The 12222-nt window shown below is 43.7% G+C and overlaps 1 protein-coding gene across 3 annotated transcripts; it reads left to right on the top strand.

Moving 5' to 3' along the window:
* The first annotated feature begins 4594 nt into the window (after nt 1-4594).
* Nucleotides 4595-10806, top strand: KLF4 (KLF transcription factor 4). 3 transcript variants are annotated; one of them, XM_074282989.1, is made up of 5 exons: nt 4595-5380; nt 5634-5754; nt 7129-8185; nt 8285-8449; nt 9752-10806. In XM_074282989.1, the coding sequence occupies exons 1-5, from the start codon at nt 5376-5378 to the stop codon at nt 9925-9927; spliced, it is 1524 nt and encodes a 507-aa protein (XP_074139090.1). In that variant the 5' UTR covers nt 4595-5375; the 3' UTR covers nt 9928-10806. The 3 variants fall into 3 exon arrangements, with proteins under 3 accessions (XP_074139090.1, XP_074139089.1, XP_074139091.1); XM_074282988.1 differs by having other exon boundaries at nt 7129-8449; XM_074282990.1 differs by lacking the exon at nt 5634-5754 and having other exon boundaries at nt 5283-5380; nt 7129-8449.
* Nucleotides 10807-12222: the final 1416 nt, after the last annotated feature.

The raw sequence follows: 12222 nt of genomic DNA, 5'->3' as shown, positions 1-12222 counted from the left end.
CCAGCTCAACTCTGTGTATTTTTTCAAAAGATTGATTGAAGGTATGGCTATGTACCTTTAACAGAACTTGGACTTGAAGTTTAATGGGAAAGAAATTACATAATGACAAATAAAACTAGGGAGTTGGAAACAGAAACACAGAAAGTAGAGGAAGTTCATAGAAAATCAGAGAGTTTCCCTTAGTGGAGGGAGGTCTGTATATCCATGATTTCTCTAAAAAATACATTTGCCTAGGCAGCTAGGTGGCACAATACATAGAGCACCAGCCCTGAAGTCAGGAGGACCTGAGTTCAAATTTGGTCTCAGACACTTAATACTTCCTATCTGTGTGGTCCTGGGAAAGTCACTTAACCCCAATTGCCTCAGTAAAAACACAAACAAACAAACAAACAAAAAAAACCCAAAAAAAAAAAAAAAAACAACAACACATTGCCTCACATATTTTAGGGATTAAAAGCAAAGGTAGATAGGTAACAAGTTATTAGTCTAAATAAATGTGTTACAGGACTATGGTTAATAGCTGTGGAGCGTCAGTGACAACACAGCCCTGGAAGAGGGCTTCTATACACTTCCTGCTCCTAAGGAAGGGTCTCCTAGATCTCTCTTTCTGGTTCCATTCATTTACATTTCTCTGTTTAGCTTATACCTCTATTTCTCTAGCTGTGCATTCCTCAATGTCTTTATCAGTGCTAAAGTCCTCTATTCCTACTCATGTCTAATAGTCACACCTGTAAAGACATCCATACAACTGTTTTCTAGTCATAGAAATAAGTATCAAAAATTTGGTGAATTTTTCTCTTATTAAAGATCTACATTGATACTAGATGACCACTTGTTAGGAATCGGTAATGGGGATTCTGGACCAGATACAAAGTGAATTAAATAGCCTTTGAGGCCCTTCTAATTTTGGAATTTGGTTTAAACAACAACAACAACAAAAAAAAAAAAAAACACTTCCAATGGATACCAGTTTTCTGCCTTCAATTTTCTTTTGGTAAAGAGAACTACCATATATTCCACCTAAAGGCTGGTTAGAAAGATATGGCAATTTTGATATCTTGATATTTAGTAATATCAAAGGGGCTGTGTCAGTGAGCACCATATACCTCCTTTATGGTTAGTCATTACTAGTTTCACTTCAAATCAATTTAAATCCTTGAAGCCAAATTTTGCCTTCCTATTCTTACTTCACAGGTTTCCCTGACGTCAGTGGGAGTTGTTCTGATACCTTAGGCCAGGATTTGGCCCAGGTACCCTCAATACGTGTTTTATGGACAGATGCACACACATCTTCTTCAATTTGAAATATTTATATACCTTCCTCAGTGTATCATTACCCTTGACGTTTGCACATTAATCCCCCAGCACTGCTTTCCATCACATCTTCTGCCAAGCAATGTAATTTGGGCTAAAAAAAAAAAAATCTATTTTATAGCTCCAAGGACATTCATAATTAACATCCATACCACAAAACTTGTAATATCAGTTTGCTGAAATAGTCACTACTGAGCATTTAATTCTTCTTTAAAGGGTGTCTTTTATTATTATTATTTTAGAGTTCAATTTAGTCATCAAAGGTTTACTCATTCTCATGTTTATAAATTATATAGGGCAGGGATTTAGTTCTTCTGGACTTACCTGTTTTTGAAGGACTCAGGAAAGGAGGTTCATAACCCTGTTGGGGCACCTGGGACCTGCCTTAAAAGAAGATGATTTTTTAATTCTAAAATCCTTAGCCCTTTCAAAAATGCACATCTAATAATCAAGATTTTCCCTTATGATACAATCTGCTGGGTAATCAAATAGCTGACTGGCAAGAAGTAACAGCTGCTTCCCCTGCTACCCCAACACAGTTATGAAACAATGCTATATCAGAAGTTTAGGTTCTTTTTTTTTTTTAATTGAGTTTACAAATCATGTTTGTAGCATTCTAAAGCAAAATCAGGTAAGTTCTTTCAGAGAAGACTTGTTTAGGACAAAAGACCAAAGAATACAAAATCATCGGGCTCTAGCTACGTAAGTCAGGAATTTCAAGTCCTGTCTTCTGTTTACATTCCAAGAGCTAATGCTGACAATCAAGGACTTTTTCCAAGTTCATCAGTGCTCTGAAACTTTGAACTTCAAAAAAATGTTCCCATTGGCTGCTTAAGGACAATTTTTTTTTTATGCTCTCTAGAAATCCTAAGCATTTCAAGAAACTTTCTACATTCACTCTAAAAAAGATTCAGTGTTTTCCCTGCTCCAAGCCAATCCACCTTTGGAGAATAGTTGGATTTCTAATAAATGAACCTCTTCTATCCGAATTCTCTTTCAATGACTACAGAATTCCAAAGAGCTTAAGCCCATACAAACTAAGCCTATGTGCACTCTTACTTCCCAAACATTCTACTTTCCACTGGAATTATATGTATATATGGGAAATATAACTTGACACCATTAGTACATAAAATCTTCCTAAAGATCATCTAAAAATGCTGGACCTATAGAGATCCCAGGGCAGAGAGCAGAGAATGGTGCAGAGAATGATGAATTCCAGGAATGCTTCTGTGGTTGAGTGGGAAAACAAAGGTAACAAGTCTTAGAAGGAAATCCAATAAGTACAAGAAATCTAGGACAAAAAGCAAGCAGGTGACACAACAAAATGAAACAAAAGTTTAAGATGATCTCATACTTTGCTATGTGTTACACCAAGACTTTTTAGAATTTGTTTTATATATTTTTTTTAAAACTGGACTTCTGCCAGCTATTTACAATCTGTTGTTAGGGGGTTAATTGCAAAAGAGAAGTGAATTCGCCTATGTTTGACATGTCAGGGGCAGCCAGCGAGCACTTGGAGGCAACCCACAGACAGAGCAGACCATAAATAAATGAATAAATAAATAACTAGACTGTGTTTAAAGAAGAGGATGCTAGCGAATACATTTCCTGACTGGAAAATTACTGATCACACCCAGAGAAAAGGCAGCCTGAGAGGCAAGCAATAAGATCTCGTTTTCCTTTTCTTCATGTGGTCTGCATGGACTTTTCCTTCTTCCTTGAATGGCTGTTTTTGCTTGCTGCCATCGTCACCCTGGGCAGGCTGCTATCACTGACTTAGCAATTACCCAGTCTTTCAGAATTAAATTCTTCTTACTTATTGCATTGAATCAACTTCTGGCAACTTCCTAGTGGCAGGATCCTTGAATAGATTGGCCTGGAGACTGAGGATTTCCGGGGCCACTTTCCATTTTTGCCAGTGAGTTACTTGACCCTTAGTATGACATTTCACCTCTCAGTGACTCAGTTTCCTCATCTTTAAAATAAAAAGAATAGTAAAGTACTTTGGGATGCTTAGATGGAAAGGTATTTCATGAACATCACTTGTCCTCTCTATCTTGCATACACTTTAACGAAAGTGATTTCCTTTTTCTTCCTGCTTAAACGTGTGTGTGCGCTTGTGTGTGTATATTCTTCAAAATGTCTGTGTTTCCAATCTCTCCTCTCCCCATTTCAAGAAGCAGATATCCCGTGTTCTTCTCCTCACGACATCATAGAAGGAATTCCTATTCAGGTGTGGTTGAGAATACAAGACACTCTAGGATTAAAGGACATCTGGCAAGAGATGATCTCTTCAGACTTTAGTATCTTCCACTCTGGTCTGCTCTCGAGTACCCAGGGACCAAACTGTCCAGAAGTAAACGTTCCGAACTCCCAAAGAAAGCAAGAGTGATCTACAGCAACGCAATTTTCCGAGCAAACAAATGAAGAAAACTCATACTTCCTTTTATCATGAAGGGGGTAAGTGTTGCTGTTAGGTTTGGTGGAGGGGTTTTTTGGGGGGGAGGGGAAGAGACGGACAGAATGAATCATGCGGGTTTTCTAAACAGATAGAATACGCCACGGATGGCTGGAGTGCTCTCGCTACGGGCGTGTGTGTGTGTGTGTGTGTGTGTGTGTGTGTGTGTGTGTGTGTGTATTTACTAGTACAGGAGCGGGCATCTTGGCAACAAACGTTCGGCTGAGAGGTAGCGGGGACAACAGAGACAAGGGAACCATCGGTTCGTTTTCCCGTCTAACTCTGGGTTTAAGTGAATGGAGAATAAGGGGAGTTGGGGAAAGGAAGAAGGCGGAGATTTTATGCCGTCTAGGGTGATTTGCTCCTTAGACATTTCCCACTAGAGAAAAAGAAATAGCACTCTCTCCTCCGCGCTTCTAATATCCGTCCACCCCCACCTCGCGCTCAAATTGGCCACTCCAGGATTGGTACTGGTTCTGTAGCTCTGCTGCCGGCCGCCGTCAGGGTTCCCTGCCTCACTCGCTAGTTCACTCGCTAGCAAGCTCGGGAGCGGCTGGCGTCAGAGCTGCAGCCTGCAAGCCAGCTGCTGCACTGGCGTCACGCGTCCAACCCCTAGCTCGCACCTCCCCCACTCCCACGTGTTCACAGTTTGTTTATTTAGCTCTAATGGCAACGGAGTGGGGGGGGCTAAGGGGGAGGAGGAGATGGAAAGGGAGGGCGGGAGGCGGGGGGAGAGAGGGGAAGGGGGTGGGGCATGCTCCTGAGGAGGGAGGAGGAGCATTTTAGAAAGTTATAAGTAAGGTAGGACCAGCTCCGGGCTTGACAGTTCCCAACCTTGGAGTAGCCCAAGTGCAGGGCGTGCGCGCGGGGAGCCGGGGCAGCGGCTGCGGCAGCGATAGGGAGCCCCGCGGAGAAGCTCCCCCCGCCTCCCAAACCCCCTCCTTTTTTCTTAACCCTCTCTCCCCTCCCAGGCCCCCCGCCCCCGCCGCCGCCCCACACCTCCCACCCCTCCCATCCGAGCACCCCAGTGCTCCGCCTGCACAGCCTTCTCCATTCAGCAGCCGCGGCTCCCCATGGCAGCGGGGCAGCCACCAACCGCGCGAGCTCGCAGTCCCCGGGAATCGCCTCGCGCCACCGCGAGTCCCGTCCCGCTGCTGACAGCCACCGCCTCCTCTTCCAGCCTACCTTACCTGGCTGCGTCGTCCCGGTGCGGCACCTCCGGCAGCGGTGGCCCCTGCTAATACTCAAAGGCATCACCCACCCATCCACAAACAATCTCTGCATCTAGGGCTACCGGCCAAGGAACGGAGGAGAAGCCGAGCGTCTGTTTATTAAGGATTTTTTTTTTAAAGTTTACAACTTTTTAATCTGTTTTTAAAAGAATTTTTAAGAATTATCTCATCTCACAAAATTTTTCAAGTACTTGGGAGAGCTGTTGTTGGTCTTTGTTTATTTGGTGTTTGTTTATTTTTTTTCCCTTGATTTTTAATCTTTACGTTTTTGAATTCCGGGAGATTTTTTTTTTCTTGCTTGTACTGGGGTAACTTGACTGCCCCAACTGCTTCGGACTCCGGGAGATCTTCCCTCCCCTCTTAGATTAATGAGGTAAGTATGCCGGGTTGCCGGGCTCTGGGGAAGGGGAAGGTGGATGTGAAGAGAAGAGGAAATGGGATCGGTTGCACTTTGGCGTTGCTACTTCTGGCGGGGCGGAGCGGAGCTTGACAAGAGTGGCCGAGGTTTTGGGAGAGGCGCGCGCGCGTGAGCCTCAGGGCCGGGGCTGATGCTGATCCCTCTGTCGCTGTTCTCCCCCCTTTATCCCATTCCCCACTCCGCTCCCCTTCCCTTGTCTCGATCGTAGGCAGCCACCTGGTGAGTTTGACATGGCTCTGAGCGGCACTCTGCTACCCTCCATCTCCACCTTCGCTGCGGGTACGCCAGGCAAGGAGAAAGTCCTGAGACAAGCAGGTGCCCCTAACAATGTGAGTATCCCGACCCCCTTGCCCTCTTCCCTAATGCTATGGGCCAGGGAAGGTGCCAGGTGCGCTTTGCAAGCTTGTTTCTGCCGCCACAGCCGCCACTACTACGGGCGCTTCCGAGCAAGTGGGTCTGGTTGGTGGAGAGGATTCGGGGCTCGAGTCCCAAGCCTACCTGATCGCTCAGCAGAGCGCCAATGAGAAAGGGACTTGGCCTGCCGCGGCGCGGCGAGGTTGGGCCGGGCTTTGGGGAACATAGAGAGGAAGCAGGCTAAGTTTGGCAGAGGGTGCCCGCCCAGCGTCCTGGAGGTCCGGCTCTTCCCGGGCTTGTGAGACTCCAGGGCGGGAGATAAGTGAGGCCTGTGGGGCTTCCCTTCGTCTTAGCCAGTCCCGCCTCCGAGGGTCTATAGCTAAGGGGTGGAGAGAAGGATGGGGTGGGGAGCAGTAGAGAGTTACTACTCGATCCGCGGTCTAGGCCGGGGGAAGACCCTCAGCTGTGGGGCTGAGATGTGTGGGTGTGCGAGTGCAAGTGCGAGTGCGAGAGAGAGAGAGAGAGAGAGAGAGTGTGTGTGTGTGTGTGTGTGTGTGTGTGTGTGTGGTCTCAGCCGCCGGCCCTCTACGAATAAATGACACTGAATTTCCGACACTGAAGAAGCGCTTTTTAGTGCTTATACACTTCTCAGTGAACGTATGCCCTGGGTGTCTACATAAGACGGGCAAATTGAGACTTTCCCAGTGCCCTGCACACAGTCATCGGTGCTCTACTATGTGGGCGTTAAGGCGAAAGGTAGTTAGGTCAACTTCCTAACTCCAGAGCACAGCGGGGAGCCGAGCCTTGCCCGAGCCCCAGGAAGCACGGAACTGGGCGAAAACGGGTTCGGGTCTACAAGCCAGGACCCAAAAGGCTATGGGATGTGGGTGGCCCTCGCAGTGGGCAAGAAAACGCTATCATGTGGTGAAAGGTTAGAGCAAGGAAGAGCCGAGGCTGGTGAGGATCTTTGCACGCTGCGGCCCTCGGCCCGGATGTTGACTCGTTCGGCGGCTCTGGGTTTTCGAAGTGCCAGGGAATTCCCACTAACTGCTAGAAACAAGGATAATTTTATCTAACCGCATTTCTCCGCGGAGGTGGGAATGAAAAAGAACGAAAGACTAGGCAGAAAGGATTGTTTTGCTTTTAGGGCTAGGGGCGCAAAGTTGATTGAAGGGAATTCTGTCCCTTCCCGGGCCAGAGTTCGAGGGCGGGGACGCGCCTCCTCGGGGACCGCGGGGAAATGTATTAGGGTTTTGGAGTTCAGTGTGCGTTGTGGGTCGTGGGTCTTGCGACCTGCGGGACCAGGGGTGGTCAGTAACGCGCGCCTCTTCCTGCCTCTGTTCCCACAGCGGTGGCGGGAGGAGCTGTCCCACATGAAACGCCTTCCTTCAGTTCTCAGCGGCCGCCCCTACGACTTGGCGGCGGCGGCGGCGGTGGCGGCGGCCGACCTGGAGAGCAACGGAGGCGGCGGCGGCAACAACAATCCCGCACTCCTGGCCAGACGAGAGGCCGAGGAGTTCAACGATTTGCTGGACTTTGATTTTATTCTTTCCAACTCCCTGATCCATCAGGAACCAGCCACGGCCGCCGTGGTGTCCTCAGCCTCAGCGTCCGCCTCCGCCTCGTCCTCCCCTTCGAGCAGCGGTCCTGCGAGCGCTCCTCCGGCCAACTGCAGCTTCACTTACTCGCTGCGGGGTCCTGGGGACCCGGGAGGGGCGTCTGGTGGTCCAACCACCTCGGGCGGAAGCAGCAATAGCACCAGTAACGGTGGGGGCGGCGGCCTTCTTTACATCCGGGAACCTGCACCCCCTCCCGCCGCCCCTTTTAACCTGGCCGACATCAATGACGTGTCCCCCTCAGGTGGATTTGTAGCCGAGCTCATGAGACCTGACTTGGACCCTGTGTACATTCAACAACAGCAGCTTCCGGGTGGCAGTCTGCACGGGAAATTTGTTGTAAAAGCCACCTTGAACATGGGGGAGTACAATGGTCAGTCTATCATCAGTGTTAACAAAGGCAACCCCTCCTCTTGCAGCCCAGATGGCAGCCATCCTGTGGTAGTGGCCCCCTATAGCACAGGGCCTCGGATGTGCCCCAAGATCAAGCAAGAAGCTGTCTCCTCTTGCACTATCGGCAGGCCTCTGGAGGCCCACCTGGGCAGTGGCCCACCTCTCAGCAATGGCCAAAGAGCGCAGCCCCACGATTTCCCCTTGGGGCGGCCTCTCACCAGCAGGACTACCCCCTCCTTGACTGCTGAGGAATTGATGAACAGCAGGGACTGCCACCCTTCACCTCAGGGGATAAGCCATCCATTGCCAATACCCCCTGGGTACCACCACGGACCCAACTATCCTCCTTTCCTGCCGGACCAGCTGCAGCCCCAGGTTCCTCCACTCCAATACCAAGGTCAGTCTAAGGGTTATATGGCTCTCATCGAAGAGCTTTCTTTAACAGGTCGTCCTTTGATACAAGGAGTGATGCTGACTCCACCCTCTTCACCTTTAGAGCTTATACCATCCGGGAGTTGCATGCCAGAAGAACCCAAACCCAAGAGAGGGCGCAGGTCATGGCCCAGGAAAAGGACAGCCACCCACACGTGTGATTATGCAGGCTGCGGGAAAACATATACCAAGAGTTCTCATCTCAAGGCACATCTTCGAACCCACACAGGTAGGACATTGAAGGAAAGAGAGGGAAAAATCTCTGACCTGGCTAATCCAGGTGTGAGTGACAATCTGATAAACATAGGTTCACCCAGTTTTTGTTCCATCCTGATGGTTAAGTGACAGTCACACACTCCTGAACTTCTTCGGGTTTGTTGGCATTGTAAAAATTCAAATGTAACTCTTTAATCTTTCCTACTTATATTTTAAAATAAGTAGTTAGCCTTGATTCCCCTTTCTAAATCTTGACTTGATCCTTGTAATCAAGAAATTGTATCCCTTTAATACATAATTCCGTTGAATTCTTTTAAAGATGATTCAAGCCTTTTTTTTCTTCATTAATTTCTAACTGAAACTCTAGTTGCCTTAGACTTTCTAAATTACTCATCTTTCAGTTTTCCTTTGTTTATAAGGCTATATTTCAGCTTTTGTTTATCAGGTTACATTTAAGCTTGAACAGGATTCAACATTATATAAAGGATAGTGAAAGACATGAATATTAATGTTTAACCTTGCTGAGAAAATTGTGGCTTATTGAAATATACTTTCTTAGTAATTGTGAATTGATGAAAGTAGTTATGTTAAAAATCATTTGTAAGTGACATTCCCAGAATGTAGGGTAGTGTAACTCAAAAGAGTTTAAATTTGAAGAATTTGAAAACAGGCATGGAAGAAAAATATTCCTCCTCAAGACTTTACACACTAGACCTAATTCCTACAGAATAGAATTTTGGCTTCAGAATAAGGAAGACCTCAAATTATAGGAAATTAAATCCCTCTTTTTCAAATTTCTAAGCACTTTATTTTTACAAAATCAATACATTATCCTGTGCCAACCAAACTCAACTACAAAACAAAATGTAATTTCTATCATGTACCTGGTGTGTCGTACTAGTTGGCTAGCTGATTCTGGAAATTTTGTAAATTGTCCTTACTTTTAATCTAAAGGATCTCTTTGTTTTCAATTTGATAAAACCAGGACTCTAGTGGTGCTTTTTTTCTAAAAATGAATTTTTGATGTGTCTTAAGTTTTGAAAAGGTGAAATTGGATATATCAATAAGATTATGTCATCATGGCAGGCATAGGATAGAGATTTTTTTAAAAGACAAATTTTGCTTCTTATTCACTCGCTAAGGAACAGGTCTTTATTGTCTGCATTTAGAAAAGAAGTCTTTAATATTAAGCAGATGATTTCTTCATGCCTTGTTCCAAACTAGTTCATCAATTTCTTATTTTTAAGATAGATTGAAAGTAGACTATCTTTCAATCATTGAATTCACATTGATTTAAAATCTGTTTTTTTTATAGGTGAGAAGCCTTATCACTGTGACTGGGAGGGCTGTGGATGGAAATTTGCCCGCTCTGATGAACTTACCCGCCACTACAGGAAGCACACTGGTCAACGCCCATTCCAGTGCCAGAAATGTGACCGAGCATTTTCCAGGTCTGACCACCTTGCCTTACACATGAAAAGGCATTTTTAATCCAAAGCAGAGGATTTTACCCATACTGCCATAGGAGATTCAGTATTCACATGACTGTCTTCCTGATGAGGGAGGAACCCAGCTAAAGCACTATATATAAGGAATCATGGTAAACAAAACAAAACAAAACAAAAGTCTTCCCAAGAGTCAGAAGAAAGGATAATCAAGAGAAACTAGAAACTTTAAATCAAAGGACAGATTTGTGGTCTGTGACTGGATCTTATCATTCCATTTCTGAATCCAACTTGAATATGCCTGGATTACAAGATGCCAAGGAGTGACTGGAAGTCACGGATATCAGGGTTTAATAGATTGTGTATGGGGGAGGGAAGAGTACATTCCCTTAAATTGTGTTCCAATGCAATATAAGTATAATGATCATCTTATATTTTTTGCCTTCTAAAAGCCATTGTTATATTAGAAGAGGAAGAAATTCAGGTACAGAAAATGTTTTGAAAGCCTAATCGATGGTGCTTAGTGACTGTTGGTTCTAAAGGTACCAAAAAAAGGAAGCCAAAGTTCTCAAACTGCTGCATATTTGACAAGGAAATATATTTTTGTCTTCCGATCTACATTTATGACCTAAGTCAGGTAAATAAACCTGGTTTATTTCTTTAAAAATTTATGCAGACAGTCTATAATGCACTGTGGTTTCAATGTGCAATAATTTGTAATGTTTTATTCCCAATTATGCCTTAAGTAGAACAAATGTTTTTTCTATAGTTCTTTACTTAATAAATATGTAATATAAATTTAAGCAAACTTCTATTTTGTATATTTGTAAACTACAAAGTAAAATGAACATTTTGTTGGAGTTTGTATTTTGCATACTCAAGTTGAGAATTAAGTTTTAAATAAACGTATAATATTTTAAATGAATATCTGTTCCATTGTTTTCTTCTGGGCCTTCAACTATATGACAGAGATTGGAAATTTGGTGTTAAATGTACAGTGTATCTTTTCTTTAAGTTCTTTGGGACATAACATCATTTTGTAAAATATAGACTAAATCTATAAGGCCCCTCTCCACTTCAATCTGCAGATTTAACTGGTCTTCACCTAGTCCAGTACTACTTGGGTTATTTCTTTCCAAATATATTTTAAAACTTTAAAGGCTTATTTAATCCTTCCATGCCTTCTGGGTTAATTGGCAAAATAATTTCTTGAATTTCAACTGGATTACAATAATTAACTTTTAAGTCAAATAGGTTGCCTTACAGGAATCTAGCTTTTCGGTTTGACCCAGAGCACAAACTTTTGATCTTTTGATAGTGAACTGAGTACATTTATTTGCTCAATGTTGGATATTCATTTTTCAATTTTCAGTTCAGTTTTCATTTTTTTCAGGCAGTGTGATGAAATCTGGTGTTTTTCTTATAATGCAATAAAAATAGGCAGTTTGCAGCTCAGGCCTACCTACAGTCTTCATAAAACAAGTAAACACATCAGCTAACAATAACAACATAACCCTTCCCATTTAGGATGGTAATGAGACTTTAGTTCAATAGTGCCCTCCTGAGGATTAATAGCTAAAGTATTCTTGTTTCAATGTACACATTCAGCAATGACATTGCTTAATTTCTACATTTTGGTACTTCAGATTTAGAAGTCAATCCCTCCAGGATTTTTAAACCATATTTGATATCCCTTTAAACCACAATTGGCACCTATGATATTGATCAGGTAGTGGATTTAGAGTTTGAAATTTAAAAAAAAATGAATTGCAATTGAAATTTCATTTTTTTAATCTAATCAGAATGATAATAAGATCTACCTATCCTTCCAGGATTATTAGGAGTAAATCACTTTGTAACTCTTTATGGTACCATAAAAATAGGAATTTATTACCAAGAGGAATATAAAATTAAATGTGAAAAACTGTGCTGCTAGGCAAATGCGTTAGAGTTTAAATTTACTGTCACCAAATGGAGAAATTAGAAAATGCAATCACTTTGTTAATGTCCTAATAGCCTTTATGATGAGATTGGTGGTAATATGAATAACCAATATTACTAAAATACCTTTGTAAATAGGACAGGAGTTTTCAAAGTGCTAATAACTACATGTAATCCCAGGAGCCAGAAGACTGTTTATTAAGTTTTAGAAATTGTGGAATAATAGAATTCTTAAACTTTAGAAATTACCTACCCAAAATCTTTACATTTTGCTGAAGAGGAAACAAAAGTCCAAGGAGAGGAAAATTCCCAAGTTGGCTAATGACTACCAGGTTCAGGATCAATGTTTCCTTGTGCTCAAGTTCTACTCTGCCACAAGCCTTCTTTAAAAGCAAAATAA

Source organism: Sminthopsis crassicaudata, chromosome 1 (genome assembly GCF_048593235.1).
Source record: "Sminthopsis crassicaudata isolate SCR6 chromosome 1, ASM4859323v1, whole genome shotgun sequence".
In the NCBI taxonomy this organism is placed as follows: domain Eukaryota; kingdom Metazoa; phylum Chordata; class Mammalia; order Dasyuromorphia; family Dasyuridae; genus Sminthopsis; species Sminthopsis crassicaudata.
This window is presented reverse-complemented; position numbering and strand designations above follow the sequence as displayed.

What these genes read in the sequence shown, in the direction of transcription:
- KLF4 (XM_074282988.1), top strand. An exon ending in AAGCAGGTGCCCCTAACAAT is followed by an intron (nt 5,755 to 7,128) that starts GTGAGTATCCCG and finishes CTGTTCCCACAG; the next exon opens with CGGTGGCGGGAGGAGCTGTC. An exon ending in ACATCTTCGAACCCACACAG is followed by an intron (nt 8,450 to 9,751) that starts GTAGGACATTGA and finishes TTTTTTTTATAG; the next exon opens with GTGAGAAGCCTTATCACTGT.